This window comes from Ahaetulla prasina, chromosome 18, assembly GCF_028640845.1.
Source record: "Ahaetulla prasina isolate Xishuangbanna chromosome 18, ASM2864084v1, whole genome shotgun sequence".
Lineage (NCBI taxonomy): Eukaryota > Metazoa > Chordata > Lepidosauria > Squamata > Colubridae > Ahaetulla > Ahaetulla prasina.
In genome coordinates, this window is record NC_080556.1 from 8986042 (window position 1) to 9010258 (window position 24217).

The window sequence follows — 24217 nt, forward strand, 5'->3', positions numbered from 1 at the left end:
TTGGCCTGTTTTGCGGGAGGTGGGGGGGGTGTAACCAGAGGTCATGTATTTGTGCACTTGCCAGGAAAGAACCATTTGTTGTTAAGCTTGCTCCAAAGTGGTGTGTGGGTTGTTGTTTCCCCCCCCCTCTTTCCCTCCCACCTTAAAATTGGAGAAATTGTGACTTTTAGGGGATGGTTTCCGCAGTCCCTCTCCCCCCCCCGTGCCAAACCCCCCACCCAACACATTGAGCCGACCTGTCCGCCTCCTTTTCTCACCCACAAATGTGTGACACACTCACTCCCGGTTCCACATTGGGGTAGTCGTTCCCCCTTCCCATTGCCCTCTGGAAGAAAGGACTTCTGAGTTCAGATCCTCCTTTAACCTTCTTTCTCTCTCCCCCCACCCTATTCTCCATTAAGAAGGGTGGTGGGGTTTCTCTCCGGTTTCCTTCCTCCGCCCCCTCCCGGGTTCTCTTCCGTTTCATATGAACAATGTACCAAACGGGTTTTCTCTGCGAATCAGGAATGTTCTCGAAGCTTTTGGATGGGGCTGGGAAAACGGGGTTTACGGCGGTTGTTTTTGGGTTTTGTTTTGTTTTGTTTCGGAGGAAGAAACCCCCTGACAATAAATGCCAAAATTTCTGGTTACTAAAGTTTCGTGTGGACCTCTTTTCTTTCCGTAACAAGAGTTGGAAGGGACCTTGGAGGTCATCTAGTCCAACCACCCCTGCTCACGCAGGAGACCCGTGATAGGGATTCGAACCGCCAGAACGGCCGACTGTTCCGATCGACGAGCTCGGTATCTTAGTCACTGAGCCCACCTAGTGAGGCTAAACAAACAAACAGTAACAGAGTTGGAAGGGACCTTGGAGGTCATCTAATCCAACCCCCTCCCCGGTGCAAACCCTCCTCCCTCCCTGGGCGATCATCAGGCCTCTGCTCCTTGGAGCCCAGTGTCACTGGTCGCCAGGGGCAGCCTCGTTTTGCACCTAGTGCCACCAGCTCTTCCTATTTCCCCGCTCCCACCGCAAATCAGCGCAGACGACACAACTTCCTTGTAGGGTAGGACACCCTGGGTCAAGCGGGCAAAAAACTTGGGCAACCAGCTGGGTTTTAGGCCAGCCTATAGTTGGGCTTCGAGTCAATGCCCAACACCGGTGTTCTGGTGGGTGGGGGGCAGACGATACCGACGACTGCCCGCTTGCTACCCGCACCCCCCCCCCCTGCGAGGTAGGCTGGTATGAATGGGCCATCAGTCGCCTCTCCTTCCAAGTTGCACTCGCCCGCCTCCTTGGGGGGGGTGGTAATGTCCACAGGGCACGGCTTCCCCCCGTTAAGAGTGATGGGAGTTCTTGTTCTTGCAAAAAAAAAAAAAAAAGATGGGAGTTGTAGTCCCACGCCTCTCCTCTTTCCTCCCCCCCCCCCGTCGTCTGCCCCGGTCAATTGCGCAACTTTTCGAAGGGAGGGAGGGGGAGGAGAAACGCCGGCGCGGCTTCTGATTGGTGCTCCCGCGAGGGCGCCTTCGGATTGGCTGCCTTGCTTTCCCGCCCCTTTCCCTGGAACGCGAGGGACGCGTCCATTCGCGGCGCCCGAGACGGGGGGGGGGAAGAAAGGGAGGCGTGCGTGTTTTTCCCTTGCCCGCCCCTGTCCCTGAGAAGCCGCTTCCGAAAGTTTACAAAAAAATATACCTCTGCGTATCATATCATATATAATGATGGCCCTTTCCCGCGGAAGGAGCGACCGAGGCAAAAAATAAAAAGTTACCCCCCCCTTTTTTTTTCTCGCCCGAGGAATGGTTCGGCCCGATCGGCGGCACGCGCAGCCCGGCATCGCCGCCTTCCAGCTCTTCCCTCAGGATCGGGCGGGGATCGTAGGATGGCGCTGCGGCTGCCTCTGCTCCGCCGGCCGGGCTCCCTCCGCGGGCTGAGGTGAGTCTCCCTCCCTCTCTCTCTCTCTCTCTTTGGGAGGGGGGCCTCGTCCCCTCACTGGGGACTCCCACTCCCATCCTCCGCAGCCGGACCCCTGGGGCGCTTCTACGCCGGGGAGGATGGGGTGTGTGTGTCAGGCGCTTCTTGGGAGGGGAAGATGGGGGGTGTCCCTCCTGTGGGGGGCAATGACGTCACTGGTTCTCTTGGGGAGGGGAGGGAGCGCCCCCAACAAGGCGCCTCAGGGGATGATGGGCTCCCCGCCCTCCCCCACAATTTCCCCACCCCACCCCTTATTTTGGAAAATAATTCATATTAATTGCGGAAATAATTCCCCCGCCCCGTATGGAAGTCTCCACATGGTAGCATTTGATGCTGGTGCTATTGGGATTATTCTCATATTATTCTTATTGTGCCCTGTTCGCTGTCATTGCTGTATTAATATTATTGACTTTAAAAATAATAACAACAGGAATGATAAAAATAATAACGGTGATGTTAATAGAAACAGGCAACAACAATAGTAATAATAATACAATAAGAATAATAACTATAATAACAGTAATAATAATAACAACAGTGATGTTAATAGAAATAGTAATAAAGACAATAATAATAGTAATAATCATCTAATAATAATAATGACTATAATAACAGTAATAAAAATAACTGATGTTAATAGCATTTTTAATTCTATTCTATTCTGTTCTATTCTATTCTATTCTATTCTAATAGAAATAGTAATAAAGACAATGATAATAGTAATCAATAATCTAATAATAATGACTATAATAACAACAGTAATAATAACTGATGTTTATAGAAATAGTAATAAAGACAATAATAATAGTAATAATCATCTAATAATGATAACTATAATAACAGTAATAATAACAACAGTGATGTTAATAGAAATAGTAATAAAGACAATAATAATAGTAATAATCATCTAATAATAATGACTATAATAACAGTAATAATAATAACTGATGTTAATATCATTTTTTATTCTATTCTATTCTATTCTAATAGAAATAGTAATAAAGACAATGATAATAGTAATAATCAATAATCTAATAATAATGACTATAATAACAACAGTAATAATAACAGTGATGTTTATAGAAATAGTAATAAAGACAATAATAATAGTAATAATCATCTAATAATAATGACTATAATAACAGTAATAATAATAACTGATGCTAATAGCATTTTTTATTCTATTCTATTCTATTCTATTCCTATTCTATTCTAATAGAAATAGTAATAAAGACAATGATAATAGTAATAATCAATAATCTAATAATAATGACTATAATAACAACAGTAATAATAACTGATGTTTATAGAAATAGTAATAAAGACCATAATAATAGCAATAACCAGTATAATACTATTGACTGTAATAACAACAGTAATAATATCAGTGACGCTAATAGAAATAGTAATAAAGAAAATTATAATAATAATCTAATAATTTTTATTATGACTATAATAACAGCAGTAACAATAAAACTATTAACAGTGATGTTAATAGAAATGGGTAATAAAGACAATAATAATAATAATCAAATTATTATTATGGCTGAGTTTCATGTATAATGAACAAAAGAATAATAATAATGATGATGATGATGCGCAAAACCTGGAATATTGTACATCTTAAGGTACTTGGTTGATACCTAGGATGCTGGCAGCAATGCGTATCAACCATTAACACCGGTCAATGGTATTTGTGACGCATTTTTAAATGTACAGTTGACTGTGTTTCATGTTTAATGAATAAAAGAGATAAATAATAATAATAATTTGCATTTTCTTCCTTTCACCCTTCCTTTATTTGCAGTTTGCCTTATCTTCCACCTAAGCCTAAGGGAATCTGGCAGGTGTCCCTTCTGCATCAGCCATTAGCAATCTTTAGGGCTTCAGCCATTACAACATCTGCCCTATAAATAGAATATAAATTCAACACAAATATGCACGTCTGTACATGCCCACACACGCTATACAGCTAGTCCTCGACTTCCGACCGCAATTGAGCCCTGCTGCATTCCCATTGCTAAGCGAGGCAGTTGCGAAGTGAGTTTTACTCCCATTTTACGACCTTTCGCGCCGCATTCGTTAAGCGAATCGCGGCAGTTTCAGTTGGTAAAACGGTTGTGAAGCGAATCCAGATTCCCCGTTGACTTTGCTTGTCAAAAGGTCGCAAAAGAGGATCACGTGCCCCTACCCCGGGGGGCGTTGCAACCGTCCTAAATAGGAGTCCGTTGCCAAGCGTCTGAACTATGATCACGTGACCACGGGGAGGCGGCAACGGTCGTAAGTGTGAAACGCGGTCCTAAGTCACTTTTTTCAGCGACGTTCTATCTTCAGATGGACCCTAAATGAACTATTGTCAAATTGAGGACTACCTATGTATAGACATATTGGGGGGGGGGATAAAACTCTTTTACTTGGGTTCCCCAGAAAACTTTCCCCTCAGTGTCAAGTTCAGCTCCTTTGGGGGCGAAAACACGAACCCTTTTTCCTTTTCCTTTTTTTTAAATTTTTGCTTCCAGCCTGGGGCTTTAAAAAAAGGACAGGTTAGTCATGGTAATGAAATATTCTTGCTCTATTGTAGGCTAGTGGAAATTTTCCTCGCTCTCTCTCTCTCTCTCTCTCTGCCTTTTTGCTTGGTGAGTCGAAATAGATCTGACAGGGCTGGAAGATCAACCTGGCCTTCCGGTTTCCAGCTGCAGCGTAATTTCAATTTAAAAATTTTAAATGAAGCAAATTTGAAATTTAAATTTGCTGTCCGTCTTGGGCCTTTTTAGGGCTGCTTGTAGCGCAGGAAAAATTGCGACTTAAAAAGACCTCAGGAAAGCGGTAATGTGCAGAAGCCGGCTAAAACTGCTACAACAGCTGCGACAATTTATGCAGGTAGTCCTCCACTTACGGCCATTTGTTTAGTGACCGAAGTTACCACGTCTCTAAAAAGAAAAAGTGACATAATGACCAATTTTTGCGCTTAATGACCACCCCAGGGTCACGTGATCGAAATTAGGGCCCTTGTCAACTGATCCCAATCAGTTTCAAGCAACGCATTCTTTTTAACGACCGCATGATTCCCTTAACAACTGCAGTAATTCCCTTAACAACCGTGGGGAAAAAAAAAAAGATAAATCGGGCATGGCTCCCTTCACCACCACCTCGCTTAGCGATGGAAATTCTGATCCCAATTGTGATCGTAAGTCGAGGAACTACCTGCCAATTCCTAAGTGATTTGGTTAAGGAAAACCCCAATCAAATTGAAAGCGTTAAATTTGGAGCCCAGAAGGTTCAATCTCCTCTTCCCCCATTTTCAGGTTTACCTCTTGAGCTGTGCTCTGTTTATCTACACCTACTTTCCTTTCTGGTCTTTTATCAGAATTAGTAGGGCTTTGGTCTTATCAGCATTAGTTGAGATAAAGCCAAGCGAGGGAACTTAAACAGCTGTCCTTTTCTTTGCTCAGACCTTTTGCTTTCAAAACTCGTGCCCTGGACCCTCAAAATCAAGGTTATGCCTTGCTGAGGTAGAGAAGATCAAACTTTGCGCCCGAGATACAAAAGTCCAGCTCCTCAAGCATGCATTTTGCTGATCACAAATTCCTGCTTGGAATGTGGAAAGTAAGAAAGAGATTAAAAAGGGGGGGAAAAGGTTTTAAAAGAACAGGGCCTTCTCAGAAAAGTGGTCTTTTGGAGTAAAAACACACTCCATGGTTCATAGTTGTTGTTTTTTATTTGCATTTTTATCCCGCCCTTCTCCGAAGACTCAGGGCGGCTTACATGTGTTAATCAATAGTCTTCATCCATTTGTATATTATATACAAAGTCAACTTATTGCCCCCAACAATCTGGGTCCTCATTTTACCTACCTTATAAAGGATGGAAGGCTGAGTCAACCTTGGGCCTGGTGGGACTTGAACCTGCAGTAATTGCAAGCAGCTGTGTTAATAACAGACTGTCTTAGCAGTCTGAGCCACCAGAGGCCCCTGTCTCTGCATTTTAAAAAAAAACAACACACTCACTTTGAGTGATCATTAGACTCGGATTGGGGAAACTGACTGGTTCACATCAAACTTACCAAAAGGATTTTCAGTAAATGACTGTTTTGTGCAATCTTAAGCCCCCGAGGGCAGAAACCACATATTAAACTTTGGTTAACCTCGTTTTATTGACAACATTTAAACTCCATTTCAGACGGAAAATAAATGGCTGGCACAGCCTGTAAATACCAGTAACAGGCCCCTGTCTTTGGATTGACAGTGTCAGAAGCATGACACGCAAGGAAAAGAAAATGGGGAGGGAAGAGGAATTGAGCAGTCATTGGGGCAAGAAATAGATAGTAGGTGTGGTTATTTATAGCTTAGGAAAGCAGTGAAGCCTCTCAAAAGGTAACAGGAGGAAACATATACTACTACATACCTGCAATGCCTGTGAGGGATTCTATATTTTATTCCTATGCCTGTAATGTTAAAAAAAAAACTGTTGCAAAATACGTAACAGAAAAAAGCAGCATTTTGCCCTCCCTAAAACAAACAATGCAAGGTTCAAGTTTTAAACTCCCCTCTCCTTTTTTTTTAGTCCTGGTTTAATGCTTACTCGGGTGTTTATTGATGTACTTGTTCGCCTGCATTTCTTCCTTCCCTCTTTCTCCTAGAATTTCAAAGCCATATACGTGGCTTTCCCCATTCGTTCGCCTTCCTCTTTTCGCAGCGCAGTCCCTCTTTGGAACTGAAGAAACAAAGCACAGCAGGCCAGCAGATTTCTCAGGGATTTCTTGTAACATAAAGCGAAATAATCTGGTTTTTTTGTTTTTTTTTGCTTTCCCCATCCCTCAGCCTGCGGTGGCAGCACCGTGCCTCGGTCAAGGTGGTCAATGAACCCGTTTTGGCCTTCAAACCTGGGAGCCCCGAGCGAGCCGCCCTCCAGCAGGTAACAAAGACAAAGAGTGGAGTCCTCATTGTGGCATAGGAGCCAGAGCAGGTGTGTCAAACCTGCATCAGGGTTGTGTTTGACCTGGGAGGCGTGGCCAGCAAGACGTCACTCATGTTGGGGCACCTATGGCGGCCTGAGCGCTCTGCCAGTGAAAACAGGCTCCGGTTCTGGCTTCAATAGCTTCCTGCAACCCTCTGCCATTTTCACAGGCAGAGGTACCGCAGGCCAGTCCTTCACTGTTTCTAGGGCGGGCCGGATCTAAGCACCCCAAGGGCTGCAGATGTGGCCTGCGGGCCTTGAGTTTGACGCCCCTGAGCTAGAACATCCAGTCAGCGACATGCATGGAACCCGAGACTGCTTGATTTCCAAGCTCTTGTTGCCGCCTTTTCATTGCAGGGTCTGCTTGCTCAGGTATAGAAGCAAAACTGCACTTTGATTGGCACTGATCACAAAAAGGCCAGGGCTGCATGCGTGGCTGCAGTTTTAGTGGCTCTGCCTTGCTGGTAATGGGCAGATAAAGATTCTGAGATTGAAAGTTTGGAGAAAATAAGATTTTGGGGGGTGAGATTTGAAGCGAGAAAGAAAGATGCCCTCTTTTCGGGTGCAAAAGATTGCCAGGAAGGTTGGAAGGACAGGAAGCTTTTGGTTGTGGAGAACAGCAACGCAAATGCGGGTAGTCCTCGACTTACGATCACAATTGAGCCCGAAATTTCTGTTGCGAAGTGAGTTTTGTTCCCCATTTTTTACGACCTTCCTTGCCACAGGTGTTCAGTGAATCCCTGCAATTTGATAAGTTAGTAACACAGTTGTTACGGGAATCTGGCTTCCTTACTGACTTTGCTTGTCGGAAGGTCACAAAAGGGGATCACCCCGGGACACTGCGACCGTCGTAAATATGGATGACAGTTGCCAAGCGCCTGAATTTTGATCACATGACCCTGAGGATGCTGCAATTGGAACTTTGAAAAATGGGCATACGTCACATTTTTCAATGCCGTTGTAGCTTTGTTGTTGTTATTAGTTGCGAAGTCATGTCCGACTCATTGTGACCCCTTGGACAACATTCCTCCAGGCCTTCCTGTCCTCTACCATCCTCTGGAGTCCATTTAAGCTCACGCCGACTGCTTCGGTGACTCCATCCAGCCACCTTGTTCTCTGTCCCTTCTTTTGCCCTCAATCGTTCCCAGCATTAGTGAAGAGCTTTGAACGGTCACTAAATGAACTGTCGTAAATTGAGGACTACCTGTATCCCATCTGAGGAATGAAGAGAAGGGGGCACGAGGAGGTCTCCAGAATAGGCAAAATGTGAGCAGCGCAAGGATCAGAGAGAGAATTCGTTGTGATCTGGGGAGCAGAACAAATGAGGCGACAGCTCACCTGTTTACAAAGTCGTTCCTTCCTTCTATAGGCTTTAAATGACTTGAAGGACAAGACCGAAGAGATCCCGTGTGTCGTTGGGGGCGAGAAAGTGTGGACAGCTGACGTGAGATATCAAGTGTCGGTGAGTTCCACCAGTAAGGGACTGCTTCATTTGGTACTCTGACCTAACTGCTGTGTGTTGTGGCCTGTCGGCCACCAGCCCCTTCGACAGCCAAAGCGTAGGAGTCAGGGACAGCATCAAGGCCATCTGAGGGGGAAGAGGGAATGGAGCTGTCAGAGAGAGAGAGAAAGAGAGAGAGAGAGAGAGAGACGGAGCCTGGGCTGTCCATCAACCCTCAGATGAAGAGTCAACAGCCCCCAGGTCTGGAGGTGGCTGATGAGGAAGAGAAGGAACAGCTAAGAGCAGTGCCTGACACACAGATGCACAGAAGGCAGAGGAGAGGAGAGCAATGGAAATCAATGGGCTGGTCCTCGGGACGGAAGAGCCACCGCTGCTAGTGAAGCCCCACCCTAGCTCTGGGGATCAAAGGCAGGGCGTGGAGATGAATAGGTGTGGCAGACAACTATTCATCTCCCTGCCAGTCCGCCACTGATAGCCTCCACTTCTAAATCCTGTCTGAAAATTACCAGAATTCTTCTTGGAATCTACAGCGCCTTCTGATTGTGTGTGTGTGTGTGTGTGTGTGTGTATCTCTTGCGGGAAGAAAGCGAGCGCACCTTCCAGGACTTCTTTTGCAAGTGTGGGAAGAGAGAGAGAGAGACTCCTGGTGGTGTTGGGCCAATTCGTAGCCTGCTGTGAGAGAGCGGCAACTGGCGCTCCTTACAAAGGGAACGTTTCGTTAACTACAAAGGGCTTGTTGTATTTGGGAGCTAGAACAAGCTGCGACAATATTCCCCCCCAAATTTTGTCTTTTCCCAAAACAGCAGACTCTAGTTTTACTTGTAAAAAGAGCATGACTCATCAAGGTTTGACCAAAGGCCTAAAAAATCTGCCGATAACGATCAGTACCGGTTATAAGTATTTTACTCGCTGTATTTCTTTTGGAGAATCTATCACGGTTGGAAAGCTTACTTTAAAATAATCAGATGCATTTCTGTTTAAAAAAAACGAGCGCAGGCGGTTTTCGATTCTACTCAAAAAGGATTGCCGGTCAAAATTCTCAACGTTTTTCTTCCTTCCTCTTTTTTTTTTTTCCTCCAGCCCTTTAAACATTTACACCGAGTGGCCAAATACTGTTACGCTGATAAGGTGAGCAAAGCTTCCTGCCGTATGACTTTTTTTGGGGTGTGTGTGTGTGGAATTTTCACAGGTAGGAATCGTTTCAGATTGAGGCTGTGCTGGTAAGCACATTTTATAATAATCTTGTAAGCTCCCGAGAGCCGTCTACAAAGGAGGGTGTCCGTTGTTTGTCTGAGCGACTCACTGTTCTGTCCCGGAATCCAGGCATCGATGCCTCACGGAGGCAGCAAATTGTAGGGGTGGGATTCAAATAATTTAACAACCAGTTCTCTGCCCGAATGACCGGCTGGGTGAACGTGGCTAGGGGCGTGTGACAGGTAGCACTCGGCCTCCCTGCAGCCTCCTGGGAGCAAAAACGGGCCGTGGTGGGGGGGTCGTGCTACCCCACACCCTGTTTTGGACCTGGGAGGCCTCCCTGCACTTACCTGAGAGCCAAAATGGGGCGCGTAGGGACTTCTGGAAGGGGTCGGGGCAAGAAGGGGCGGAGCCAGCCAGCAATTTAACACTCGGTTCTCCCGAACCGGCTAAATCCCACCACTGCTCCTTTGGGAAGTTTCTTGACCAAATTACTCTTCCGTGCCAGCAATTGGGAGTGATGCCCACAACACAGCCTATAGATAAAGGCGTTCCGGTGAAGGCCGGGTTATACAAAAAAACCCAACAAACTCAAACCCGATTACAGAAATTTTTAGTCACTTCTGGCCACCCTTTGTGAATAATTGGGTTTTATTTGAAATAAGACAGGAAATGTTGAGCCCCCGATGGAGTCATTAAGGATTAACCTGTTTTTTAAAGCCAAACCAAGATACTGGCCATCATGTGGCAGTGAGTCCTGCAATTTCCATAGTGGTTGCAGCATTTAAAAAACAACAACAACCAACAACTTGTAAAAGTGTGCGTCTGTGAGTCTTCTATCCTGTGTTTTATTCCACAAACTTCTTATCATTCGCACCCCTCCCCCCTGCAGTCAGTCGACAAATATGGCGGAAGGCTTGGAGGGAAGGACCTCAATGGTGTTTTGCGGAAACGAATCGCCTTAATTTTCTTGCCCATCTAGGACTTGTTGAATAAGGCCATTATCTCTGCTTTGGGTGCCCGGAAGGAATGGGATCTCAGGCCCATCCAAGATCGCGCGGAGGTCTTCTTCAAAGCGGCCGACATCCTGAGCGGGCCCAGAAGGGCAGAGATCTTAGCCAAGACCATGGTCGGACAGGTAAGTGAGTGCGTGGCTGGCTCGGATCACATCCGGGGTTCCCAGCCCTGCTGAGGGAAGGAAACCAGCACATGGAAGGGGGCCCGGATGAAATTAAGAAATACGCGGCGGTTGTATTAGACGCTCCTTTGGGTGGGATTTGACTTAGCAACCGTTGCTAACCCCGGGGTGTTGCTAGCTTTGTCCAAAGTTATCTCTGCTCCCCCCCCCCCAAAAAAACCCACACTTCTACAGTTTTGCCCTGACTCGCTTCTTTCTCTCTTTATCTCCAGGCTAAAACGGTCATCCAAGCAGAAATCGACGCGGCCGCAGAGCTGGTGGACTTCTTCCGCTTCAACGCTAAATACGCCCTGGAGTTGGAGGAGGAGCAGCCTATCAGCGCCCCGCCCAGCACCAACAGCCTGGTGTATCGGGGGCTAGAGGTAGGGTCAACATTCAATCCTGATTTTGCAGGACCTGGCGCAAACGGAGCTCCGTCTTTTGCCTTCACCCGGTAGGGGGACTGTGCAGACAGCTTCAGAGAATTAGCAGTGTCTGTCTATCTGTCTGCCCTTCTCCACTAAGCTGCTGAGGGCTGTCCAGTCCCCTTCCCCTAAGCATGGGACTTTCCAATGAGCAGGGAGAGACAACGCCTGCCTGCATGGCTGCGTTTAAAGCATTTGCACCCCCCCTTCCTCATTTTAAATAGCCCCCAAGCCACCTATTGTGACCTAGGCCCAAGTAGTTATTACCAGACACAATCAGCCTTAAACAAACATTTTATTAGAACAGATGAGAATGACTTTATTCTCAGCTTAGTCCAAATGAAGTCCAGAAAAAGTCCTTCAACCTTATCACAAACTTTTTTCTTCTTCTTTGGCACCGTGCCAAAGGCTTTTCTTGGCAAGAACCCCACAAAGTTCAAAAACAGGAGTCAAGAAACAATTGTAGCAATGTTGCTTTCCTACAAAGAAGCCAAGAGCCTCTGCTGTTCTTTTAAGCCTTATGGGAGGGGCCAGTCATCTCCTGGCCTTACTCCCGAGTCGTCCTTTTTGCTTCAACTGCTCTTGCCTTCTGGCAGCTCTTCGCATGCGTGCACTAGGAACAGGCTCCTCCTGTTCCTCTGCCTCTCTGCTTTCCGCCTCTGGAGGCTCCAGAGTCCGCGCATCACTCCCCGATGGCCCTGGCCCCATCTCTGCCTCCGATGCAGAGCCGTCGTCCCGGCCTTCCCCTGACACCAGGACTGACCCATTGTCCTCCCCAGCTCCTCACTGTCCGACTCCACTGCTAGCTCTGCAGGCTGCTGGCGGACCACAACACCACTGTGCTTCTACACAGATTGTAAACATGGTTATTTAGGAATCCTTCACATAGCAGACATCATTTTTGTTTCTCCTGATAGTGAGAGGAGAAGCTGGAAGTTAAAGCAAGCATGAGGTACCTTCCCCCCCGCACATTCCTTAACCGACAGCAAACTAGAAATTATTCCTACTTTTTCCTTTCCACGCACCTTTTCCAGCACGAGGACTAGAATCTTGAAATGGGGGAAAGTCACGTTCCCTCAGACCCTGAGTCAGAGGTTGCGGCTTGCGAGGCGAGGTGCGTCTCTTATGCCTGCCCCTTCCTTCTGAAGCCATGTGAGGGTCACCCTTCCCCCTTCCCTCCCCTCTTTTCGCAGGGCTTTGTGGCTGCAATCTCCCCCTTCAACTTCACCGCCATCGGAGGGAACCTAGCAGGAGCCCCAGCAATGATGGTGAGTTCCGCCATTGGATCCATTCTGCAACAGTGGTGAAATGTAAAATTTGTTACTACCAGTTCTGTGGGCGTGGCTTGGTGATGGTGGGGTAATGTGACTGGGTGGGAGTGACCAATTTTTTTTTTTTTTACTTTTAAAAGCATTTTTTCTACAACCTTTTCGGTTGAAGAGGTTTTAAAAAATCCTTTTAAAAAGCTCCTCTGATGATCCCAGCTGAGTTGCCTGATCGTCAGAGGCTTTTCTTTTCTTTTAAAAGCATTTTTTTTGGCCTTTAAAAGAAAAAAAAGCCTCTGACGATCAGGCAACTCAGCTGGGATCGCCAGAGGAGCTTTCTAAAAGCATTTTTTTTACAACCTCTTTCGCTGAAGAGGTTTTAAAAGCCTCTGACGATCCCAGCTGAGCCGTGCGATCATCAGAGGCTTTTTTTTTACTTTTAAAAGCCTTTTTTTGGCCGAAGAAAAAATGCTTTTAAAAGTAAAAAAAAAAAAACTCTGATGATCATGCAGCTCAGCTGGGCATGGAGGGGGACAGGGATTTTTGCTACCGGTTCTCCGAACCACCCGCCGCCATCCCTACCGGATCCGGCGGTCCGAACCTGGAGCATTTCACCCCTGTTCTGCACCTTCAGTTGCAACCTTTGAAAACGGTTCCTGCTTCTGGGGTGCCCGCCGACACAGAACATTTTCTGCTTCCTCACCAGCTGATGTGTTTTTGAGGATCCAAAAATTCCTTCACACCCTTGAGGACTAGATCCTTCTCGGGGCTGTATCCCAAAGAAGCTGAAGAGGGCTCTTTTTTTTTTTTATTTCCCCGCCCCCTCCGCCAGGGCAACGTGGTCCTTTGGAAACCCAGCGACTCGGCCATACTGTCTAGTTACGGTGTCTACCAGATCCTCCTGGAAGCCGGGCTGCCTCCCGGTGTCATCCAGTTTGTCCCAGCAGAGGGCACCACATTCGGAGATACCGTGACCGGCTCGGAGCACTTGGCTGGCATCAATTTCACCGGCAGCGTCCCGTAAGCCTGGGTTGCCCAGGGTAGGGTGGGAAGGATGATTCTGAGCTTTTCCCTCCTCGATTCAACTCTTAAGGAAGCCCTGTGTATCTTCTCTAACCTTCCCCCTCCCCCCTTACAAATACTGGGCCTTTTTAAAAACCTGTCATCTCTTGGAAGCTTTCCTAACCCCCCCTCTCAGTGGAACAGAAAGCTGGATCGGCTGGCGTCTTTATGGACAATGCCCCTTGAGCCCTCCTTCAACGTGGCTTGGATCTTCGGCTCCCAACCTCCACCCATATCACTCCAAACAGCTAAAAACACGGCCTGGGAGCTAAAAAAAAATGGGACGCGGTGGTTCAGTGGCTAAGGCCCTGAGCTTGTTGGTCAGAAAGGTTTGGCGGTTCACCGGTTCGAATCCCTGGTGCCGCATAACAGGGGTGAGCTCCCGTGACTTGTCCCAGCTTCTGCCAACCTAGCAGTTCAAAAGCACGTAAAACAAAATGCAAGTAGAAAAATAGGGACCACCTTTGGTGGGAAGGGAACAGCGTTCCGTGCACCTTTGGCGTTGAGTCACGCCGGCCACATGACCACGGAGACGTCTTCGGACAGCGCTGGCTCTTCGGCTTTGAAACGGAGATGAGCACCGCCCCCTAGAGTCGGGAACGACTAGCGCAGAAGTAATTTTCTAAGCCTGCATTCTCATACGTGCTAGTCGTTCCCGACTTTCTCGAAATCAAGAAAGGGAAGAGAAGAGGGGTGGGGGAGAACGAAAAGGATTGAGAAGCGTTGGGGTTGAAGTCAAAAGTGAAGAGTTAAAAAGGAGAGATCCGGGCACTCTTGACTTCAACCCCAACGCTTCTCAATCCTTTTCGTTCTCCCCCCCCCCGCCCCCCCAAAAAAGGTCCAATCGAGATAAGACTTAAACAGAACAAATAAAATATTTTGAGAAAGCTTCCTAGGTCTATCAATGCAGATTGTTTTTGTCATTATGCTTTCACTGCCCGTCCCCTGTTTCAGAAGCCCTGTCAGGTCCCGGGGATTGCAATCCAGAAAGAAAATAGTTCAGCTTTCTCTGCTCTTCTCTTCCCCCACCCCTCTTCTCTTCCCTTTCTTGATTTCAAGTGTGACCAACGTCTTGCTTTTCAAAACAATAAAAATGCTAATCGCTTCACCCCAGGAGTTCCACACTCTGCCTTTTAATTTATGAGCCTTCCCCCAACTCGCTTAAGGAGCAAGGGGAGCAGCCGAGCATGGCTTTTTTCTCTTCGCAATAGTGCCCGGGCGGTTTTAATAGTCACACCGTCTTTCAGAGAGATTGCAAACATCGAAGGGGGGGGGGGTAGGTTGGCCCTTCTCGCTCCCCCCCCTACCCCAAGACACCATTTTTTTTTTGAGAAATGCTAAATAGCTGGCCCTCTCCTTCCAAAGGATTTTGTCTCCTGGGTGTTGTTTTTTTTTAAAGACGTTTCGGGTTTCAGCGGTTGTGGCATAGGGGGACAGAGAGGGCTAAGAGAACAAGAGATGCTTCACACTAACCCCAGTCGGCCTTGGCGTGCCTGTGGAGGGAGGGGGCGGCTGAGTGGGACCCCAACAGGGTGTGAGTTTGAAAAGACCCTGCCCTTGCGTGCCTCCAGACCTTGTCATTGGCTGACAGTACCAGGAGAAGAGAGGAGAAAAGGGAACAATCAGATCTTTTCTCGTCTTTTTTTTTTTAAAAAATGTTTTTTTTAGGACTTTTAAACGTCTCTGGAAACAGGTCTCTGAAAACCTCGACCGGTATCGCACCTTCCCTCGGCTGGCTGGGGGTAAGAACTGGGAATGTATTTGGTTTTATTTCTTCCCTACCCCCAGAAGGTAGTGCGAAGAGCTCCTCTTGATCGTGAATCCAAAGAACTTTGGGTAGCTTTCTAATCCGTTGCGCTGACAGCCTCCTGCGTATGTTGCCAGCTAACTCTTTTAAAACCAAAATGCCTACGGCATCCCAGATGCTAAGTTGCTGACAAGCAGAAAGCCCTCGATCTCTCTAAAGTGCGGGCATCTGCCAGCATAGTGGGGGAAGCATTTGCCCCACCGCCAATCTCACAGGAACTAGCCATGCCCCCAGCCTGTTGAATTTCTCCCAGAATTCCCAATGTGGTAATGGAGGAAGAACTTTTCCCTCTCCCCCCGAATATTTTGCAAGTTGCTGTTGTGACCAAGGCCCAAGTAGTGATTAGTAAACACAATTTAATCCTCAACAAACTTATTTTATTAAAACAGCTGAGAGTTAATTCATTCTCAGCTTCGTCCAAAACAAAATTCTTAATAACCGGTCTGTGGGCCTTATCACCAACCTTTGGTGTCTTTGGCAACCTGCCAAAGGCTTTTTTTTTTTTGGCAAAAAACCCACCAAGTTCAAGAGACGCTGACAACGTTGCTTTCCTACAAAGAACCCAATGGCTCATTGTTTCTCTTTTGAGCCTTATGGGAGGTGGCCCCATCATCTCCTGGCCTTACTCCTGAGTCGTCCTTTTTGCTTCAGTTGCTCTTGCCTTCTGGCAGCTCTTTGCATGCGTACACTAGGAACAGGCTCCTCCTGTTCCTCTGCCTCTCTGCTGTCTGCCTCTGGAGGCTCCGGAGTCTGTGCATCACTCCCAGATGTCCCTGGCTTCATCTCTGCCTCCGATGCAGAGCCCTCGTCCGAGCCTTCCCCTGACTCCAGGACTGGGCCATTGCCCTCCCCAGCCTCCGCACTGTCCAACTCCACTGCCCGCTCCGCAGACTGCTGGTGGACCACAACAGTTGCTTTCAGCAGTTCCACACAGGCAGGGGGTTTCCTTCATAGTTGTTGCAACAACTTGGCAGTGAAGGAGGGGCGATGCCTCGAAGTGGACCCTCCTCAAATCACTCCTCTCAACTGTCTCCCTTTCTCAGAATGCGGAGGGAAGAATTTCCACTTTGTCCACGCCTCGGCTGATGTGCCCAGCGTGGTGAGCGGGACGGTCCGTTCGGCCTTTGAGTACGGCGGCCAGAAGTGCTCGGCCTGTTCCCGCCTCTACGTGCCAGACTCACTGTGGCCTCGCATCAAAGCTGGGCTGCTGGAGGAGCATCAGAAGATCAAAGTGGGAGACGTGAGTTGTGGCTTGGCTGTTGGGATGCTTCACCCACCGGCTGCCTGGTGCCCTGAAAGTAGTTTCTCAATGGGGTGCTTCCTTTCCCCCCACCCCCCAGGCTCACATTTAATTTCAACAGAAGCTCTTGTGTTGGGGTGACTTAAGAATTAACTTTCAGGGCATGTCTATAGAAGGATGGTCTTTTATATGTGTTTAGTCTAAAGCAGGGGTGTCAAATTCGATTTCATTGAGGGTCACATCCAGAGGTGGGGTTCACTGACCTCCCCTACCAGTTCGCAAATGTGAATGCGCGCACCTTCTTCGCATGCGTCCGGCCTAGAAAACTTGGCAAAATAGGACAGCATTATGTCTGGCCAGGTGGGCGGGGCCTACCACGATCACTGCTACTGGTTCACCAGAATCGGTTGAATCCCACCTCTGGGTCACATCAGGGTTGTGTTTGACCTCAGGGTGGGCATGGTGTTGTGACTCCAGCCCCCGAACCTGGCCCCATGCCCGAAAGTGACTCCGAGAGTGAGGGGGAAGGGCCAGTAAGGCTTACCTCAGGAGCACCGATTCCAGGAGCCAGAACCAGACCAATCGGAGGACGTAATGAGGCCGTCATCCCCTGATTCCTCCCTTCCCCAGGCTACACCTTCAGACCCAGCTGATAATAATAATAATAATCAAGCTTGGCTTGACCCGCACTTGAGAAGATTAGAGAGGCGGCGTCATCAAAGGGAAGGGTGGGGCAGGAGCCCCACCCCACAGGATATATAAGGAGCTTTGGGGCTGCTCTCAGTTCCACGGGAAGCAAAGTTTAGCTGATCCATTTCAAAAAGAGCTGAAAGTCTTACTCTGTGAGTCATTTGTTTGAACTTTGGCAGGCAGCTGCAATTTCTCTGCTAGGACTGATAAGAGCCGTGAATCCACTGGCTGAAGGCCAGCTCGTGGGTCTGAAGTGGGGAAGGAGACAGAACACATGGCCAGTTCGACATCACTTGTGTCGGGGGGGCTCCTGTGGCAGCCCAAGCGCTCTGCCAGCCAAAATGGGCTCTCGAGCTCCGTTTTCGGCTGCAACAGCCTCCTGCAACCCTCTGCCATGGCCCTCCCAAACTCTGTTTTTGCTCTGTGTAGAGTCACCGCGGGCCAGTGCTTCCCTGTTTCCAGGGTGTCCCCGCAGGGCTGGATGTGGCCTACGGCCCTTTAGTTTGACACCCCTGGTCTAAGAGATAAAGGTACAACGTGAAAGGAAGGATGGAGATGGAGGGAGGAGAAAAAAAAGTAAGCTATCGGGTCCTTTTTATTTTTTCTAACAACCACCGGGGAGACTTTTGAAATTTTGGGGAACTCTTGCTAGAATTGTTAGTTAACGGAGAGCTTTACAGGCTGAAAATCTTGAGATCTTCCCATCTCCAGAACCAACGGGGAACCTCTGCAGTCTGAACTCGTGTGGACTGCAATTGGATTAATTTCTCTAGATAACGGGGTGCTCGTTGGAGCCACGTTCAAGTTTCTCCCAAATTCCTTATGTTTTCTTTGTCGGGCTTTCTCTACAGCCAGCTGAAGATTTTGGAACATTCTTCTCCGCCGTGATTGATAGCAAGGTCAGATTGCATTATTTCTTGTGTGTCCAAACCAGCTTTCATTTTTCCCGCAGGCAGAATGTTTATGCTTTGACATTTACACGTGCAAACAAGCACCTCGAATTGGCCTCTCTGTGCGTGTGTAGGGTAACACTCTTAGACAGTAGTTTCAATAATATTGAGATAGTACATACTTCGTCATCATTTCACAAACTCCTTTCAAGGTTTAATGGTCAAAGGGAAGATACCCTGAGATGTTTTCCTTACCTTACGTGTTCTTGTTCTGAGATGTTCGCCTGCTTATTGTGCTAGGCGTTTCGTTTTTTGTTACACAGATGTAACCAGAGCTATCTTGGGGTTTTGCCTGTGCCCAGTGGGGCAGTTAGAGGAGCTCCAAGGTGCCGAAACGGCCTCAGGAAAGGCCGGGCGAGGCGAGGAATGGCTGCGAGGGGAGGCGTGGTGATTCAGCCGGTTCGCTGAACTGCACGCAAAGTTAACAACCGGTTCAGGTGAACCGGTGCGAACCGTCTGAATCCCACCACTGGGCGTAACTTGTACTGTTTCTGCTGCTGTGTCTTTCAGGCGTTCGCACGCATCAAGAAATGGCTCAAACACGCCGAATCCTCACCCAAATTGAACATCCTGGCCGGAGGCGGCTGCGACGATGCGGTGGGCTATTTTATCCAGCCGTGCATTGTTGAGACAAAAGACCCCAAGGATCCCATCATGCAAGAGGCGAGTCTTTGTGAAGGGGAGCGGGGCACCAAGTAGTGATCCTCCCCTGGGAAAATGCTAAATACCTCCCACAGCCTTTGCTTGTTCCCTGTGAGGCCAAGTCTTCCTTTCTGCAAGAGTTTAAAATATCTCTGATCGTTGCAAAAAACACCCGTTTAATTAAGGACTCCGAACATGCGCTGGGAAATATAGTTCAGGCATCTCCACAGCGATACTCGGCCCCTCACTTCAGACAAGCTAATTTTTCCTAGTGAAAATGTCCCCAAAGTTTTACAGAAATGTAGACGGTGGTTTCCCCAGATGCACAAGCCTTTAATTTCGATCTGTTTTCTCTCTCTCTCTTTTTTTTTTTTTTCTCCTCCCCACGGGCAGGAAATCTTTGGGCCAATTCTGTCGGTGTACGTCTATCCGGAGAAACAGTACAAAGATATTCTCCACCTGATTGACAGCACTTCTCCGTACGGCCTCACAGGAGCGGTGTTTGCCCAGGATAAGTAAGAACTGGGGTGTCTTCGGTTGGATGTCCTGGGGGTCGCCCTCTACTCAGATCGAACGTTACTGTCCTGGGGACTTGGGAAATAACGGTCAGTTTAAGAAGGAGGTAGGCCCAGACCCAAATACTCTTAATCTTGTCCCAGCTCAATTGCAGCGGCCCAGAGGACACCTCCCCTCCCCCACCAATCCTCAATTTTGTCATCGCCACAATAGCCCAGCCCTCATGAAACCCCTTTGATCAGGAGTAGTATATCAGGGACGTGGTGGCTCGGTGGCTCAGACACTGAGCTTGTCGATCGAAAGGTCGGCAGTTCAGGGGTTTGAATCCCTGGTGCTGCGTAACGAGGGTGAGCTCCGGTGACTCGTCCCCGCTTCTGTCAGCCTAGCAGTTCGAAAGCAGGTAAAAAAATGCAAGTAGGAAAATAGGGACCACCTTTGGTGGGAAGGGAACAGCGTTCCGTGCGCCTTTGGCGTTGAGTCATGCCGGCCACATGACCACGGAGACGTCTTCGGACAGCGCTGGCTCTTCGGCTTTGAAACGGAGATGAGCACCGCCCCCTAGAGTCGGGAACAACTAGCACATATATGCGAGGGGAACCTTTACCTTCACCTTAGTATATCTTAGGACTTAAGGCTAAAATCCTTATGCCCACTTGCTGGAAGTTCTGAACTCTTTTTCCCTCGCAACACCTTTTTCTCAGGGCCGTCATTGATGAAGCCACCAAACTCTTAAGAAACGCGGCTGGGAATTTCTACATCAATGACAAGTCCACTGGTGCAGTGGTGGCCCAGCAGCCGTTTGGGGGCTCTCGCGCCTCAGGTACGTGGGGATCAGATTGGGGGTGGGGAGAGAGGAATACTTCTCACCTGGCCTGTTCTGAGAACATTTTGCACCACTTTCTGATCCACTCTGGTTGGCGCTGTTGTTATTATCACCCTTATCACCTCTGCGATGACTCCCAATTCCTGCCGATGGCTCCCAAGCCTGAAGTACAGACAAAACAACACATATTAACCACTACACCCAGCTGTGGTTTATTTAGCCTTTGTGGCACGCTGCGACCTTCTTGGCCTGTCGTCCAAATCTTGCGTGAGTTGCGAAACAAGCCCAGCAACCAGGTTCTCGCAACCACGTAACGACCCGGCAAGATGTGTTGGAAGCAGGCCTGTGATTTTTCACGGGACAATGAGGTCTAGCCGCTTGGAATGTTTGGTCGCAGAGGATGCAAATGCGTTCCTTTCTTCTTTTGGACGTAGGAACCAATGACAAGCCGGGCAGCGCTCATTACATCCTGCGGTGGACGTCTCCCCAGGCGATCAAGGAGACCCACGAGCCGTTGGGGGACTGGAAGTACCCTTACATGCAGTGACGTGGCTTATGGGACCTTTGCAGACTTGGACAGCGATGGGCTACGTTTCTCTTCGGCGGCTTTCCTTGCCAATCTTTCCTAAGGCACAAATTATGAGGAGTGAATTGATTTCCTTCTCTTTGGAGAATTAAAATAATAATAATAATATCCTGCTGAAAATCAAAAATTTATCCCTCTACTTCAGCGCTGCCGTGTTTGTTAATTTCTCCAGAGAGGCCTTGCTGCTTTGAACCCTCTTAAATGCGCATTCTTCAACTTTTATATCTTGTTTCTGATAAATTTTTGCCGCCTCTACTGGAGGGGAGAAGTGACTTTTGCTAAAAGGCAGCCTGGCGAATCTCTTTTGTTAAAAGAAACAGAGGAACAGCCAGGAAGAAAGCACATCTGGAGAAATCGTGAGCATCGATTCGGCGAAATTAGGAAAAGCGAAATTAAAATTCCTATGAACTTCCTTCTTGCGCATCCTAAGGAACGTGGGCTGAAAAGTTTCGCTTGGGTGTGTTTGACAGTCGCCCTCCAGCTGGGATGCTGGTTCTTTTTAAAAAGATCTATTTTTGTAAAATTTGAACACTCAAATCAAGGGACAAGAAATGCTTTAAAAGGGGGACTTTTGGTTAGCTTGCCAACTAAGCCAGGCTAATTCTCTGCAAAAGCGCTAAAATCGAGGAACGGAAGAATGAAAATTGAATGTATGAAACTGATTGATGGCGTAAAGACTTGACGAACAGCTAATTTGCGGTGCCTTAAAGGGCATAAAGCTTATTAAAAAAATCTCTACAACTGTGTTTGTGCATCAAGGCTACATAATTTGCTTATCCCTATTTTGCTGACTAACATTTTTAGCCCTTGTAGCTTTGGAAAATTGATTTATTTAACGAATCGCATAAGCAGATGTAAACCAACTTGGTTCTACTCCATTAATTCTTAACTCCAATCTTACTCATCGTTTTTGTTCCGAGATAATTGTTTTGATTCCTGGTCCAGATATTCAGACTCATGTTGTCATAATTTCCTGCCAAGCCGAATTTACATTTCCAGTTTTCTTGGCTTACGCACTATCGCATTTCCATCGCTCAAACCAGATTGTCCCCTGTATGAATGGAAATCCTTCAAAACCTGCTCCTAATTTTTCTTGCACAAAAAAATCCCTTGCTTTGTTTTTACTAAAGTGTGATTAACACTCCGAGAACTTCCAACAGCTGATGATTGTTACCACAGAAAAGTCTCAACACTGGATGTGCTTCTAAAACAGAAAGAAAAATGCCAAAACTAGGTAGCTAAATAAATACTTCCCAATTTCATAATGGCTAGACAGCTTTTCCAGACATAATTTTTATTGAGTTATAAGATAAGATACAAAATATGAAAGTAAATAGGAAAGCAGTAGGGTAGGAAGAGGGGGAAGTGAAGCGAGGAAGGATTAGAAAAAAAAAAAGCATTGACTTCCAACTTTCAGTGAAATAAGGCATTTAACATCAAATCACAACTTTTTGGGTTTTTTTTTTCATAATCATAAAAACTAGCCATTTCTATAAGGATCTATCAGTCTGATCGGTAAAACCCAAAATCAAAATGTCATTCTACTTCAGGCACAAAGCTCAGAAGCTGTCTCCATGTGGAAACGAAAGCACTTATATAGAATAGAATAACAGAGTTGGAAGGGACCTCAGAGGTCTTCTAGTCCAACCCCCCTGCCTAGGCAGGAAACCCTACACCACTTCAGACAAATGGTTATCCAACCTCTTAAAAACTTCCAGTGTTGAAGCATTCACAACTTCTGGAGTGTGGCAAGTCGTTCCACTGGTTAATTGTACTCACTATCAGGAAATTCCTCCTTAGTTCTAAGTTGCTTCTCTCCTTGATTAGTTTCCATCCGTTGCTTGTCTTGCCCTCAAGGTTCTTTGGAGAATAGCTTGACTCCCTATATTCTTTTCTTTAATCAAAATAGTCCGTTTTGCCATTTCAGCCAACTCTTATCAACTTCTGCAACCATTTGTTCAAAGGGCCTCTGGTGGCTCAGCAGACTAAGTCTGTCTGTTATTAACACAGCTGCTTGCAATTACTGCAAGTTCAAGTCCCACCAGGCCCAAGGTCGACTCAGCCTTCCATCCTTTATAAGGTAGGTAAAATGAGGACCCAGATTGTTGGGGGCAATAAAGTTGACTTTGTATATACCGTATATACTCGAATATAAGCCGATCCGAGTATAAGCCGAGGTCCCCAATTTTACCCCAAAAAACTGGGGTAAACTGGGGACTCGAGTATAAGCCGAGGGAGGGAAATGAGGCAGCTACTGGTCAGGGAAAGCCTCCCTCCCTCAGCCGAGAAGGCTGGCGGCTCCCCCGCCCCGCCCTCTCACTGCACCGGCAGGGCTTCCCCGCGCTAATGCAAAAGCCCGCCAAGTTTGCACCATCCGGTATAATGTGAAAAAAAGAAGAAAAAAAAAAACTCGAGTATAAGCCGTATATACTCGAGTATAAGCCGAGGGGACGTTTTTCAGCACAAAAAACGTGCTGAAAAACTCGGCTTATACTCGAGTATATACGGTAATATACAAATGAATGACGACTATTGCTTAACACAGTGTAAGCCGCCCTGAGTCTTCGGAGAAGGGCGGGATATAAATTCAAATAAAAAAAAAATGGTAGGAATCGAAGTGTCCTTCCATTTTGGGGAGCATACAGTAGTCTTTCTGCCGTCAGCAATATACAGTGCCAAAAATTCTAAATTTTGGAGTATGATTCATATTTTAATGCGGGAAAAAAATTAGAAAATGAAGATAAAGGAGCTTTTTTTTCGTTCCTGAACGCTAGGAGCAGGCCAGTTACAATCAGCCTCGCCATACTTGGCTTAGTGGTGCACGGAGAACCAATATCTGTACGGTCATCAGCGTTTCAACAACTTTTCCTAAGTTGGGTTGATCAAGCATTGATAATGTCAGGTGAAGACTTATTAATAAAAGTTTTCTGCAAAAAAAAAAAAGACAGTCTGGAGTTGCATTTTTCCAGTTAAGGAGGTGGCTGGATTTTCTCGAAAAGCCTAAGGTGGAGAGGAATGAAATGTTAAATTTATTGAAAACAGATTAGAACCATCTTGGGTCTTTTAAACAACCAGGTGGATTCAGCTCATAGCATCTCGGACAGGTGAACGTCGTAATTTGAGACTTGGGGGGGGAAAAAAACCTCAGATATTCAGGAAGTCAAGACAAAAAAAGTTACCCATCACTGCAGCGTGGAAGCTTTTAAGCCGGCAGTCCGCCAAAGACAGGCTAAATGGTTGCCTCTGTGTGTGTGGTGTGTGTGTGTGTGTGTGTGTGTGTGTGTTCCCCCTTCACACCAATCCCAGACTTGTGTATATCTGATGCAGCTCAGTTGCAGGAAGTACCCCGCTGGATGCAAAGAGGCTGCTAAAGATGCAAACTTGTGAGGCTAAACTGTCAGTTGGCTGGGAAAAAAACAAACGCCAGCGTTTTGCATAGACAAACGAATCAGAGCTGTGAGATAATGAAATCCT

The 24217-nt window shown here is 47.2% G+C and overlaps 1 protein-coding gene across 1 annotated transcript; it reads left to right on the forward strand.

The window, feature by feature from the left end:
- The first annotated feature begins 1752 nt into the window (after positions 1–1752).
- On the forward strand, positions 1753–23686 carry ALDH4A1 (aldehyde dehydrogenase 4 family member A1). The gene is made up of 15 exons (XM_058160907.1): positions 1753–1909; positions 6769–6862; positions 8274–8366; positions 9447–9494; positions 10543–10698; positions 10971–11120; positions 12356–12430; positions 13260–13447; positions 15158–15231; positions 16340–16536; positions 18078–18125; positions 18687–18839; positions 19212–19333; positions 20036–20154; positions 20592–23686. The coding sequence occupies exons 1-15, from the start codon at positions 1857–1859 to the stop codon at positions 20702–20704; spliced, it is 1683 nt and encodes a 560-aa protein (XP_058016890.1). The 5' UTR covers positions 1753–1856; the 3' UTR covers positions 20705–23686.
- The last annotated feature ends 531 nt before the right edge of the window (positions 23687–24217 follow it).

Excerpts from the sequence above, each read along its gene's own strand:
- ALDH4A1 (XM_058160907.1), top strand. The coding sequence starts at position 1,857 with ATGGCGCTGCGGCTGCCTCTGCTCCGCCGGCCGGGCTCCCTCCGCGGG. Across the intron at positions 1,910-6,768 it reads GGCTCCCTCCGCGGGCTGAG|CCTGCGGTGGCAGCACCGTG; the intron begins GTGAGTCTCCCT and ends CCCATCCCTCAG. Across the intron at positions 13,448-15,157 it reads AATTTCACCGGCAGCGTCCC|GACTTTTAAACGTCTCTGGA; the intron begins GTAAGCCTGGGT and ends TGTTTTTTTTAG.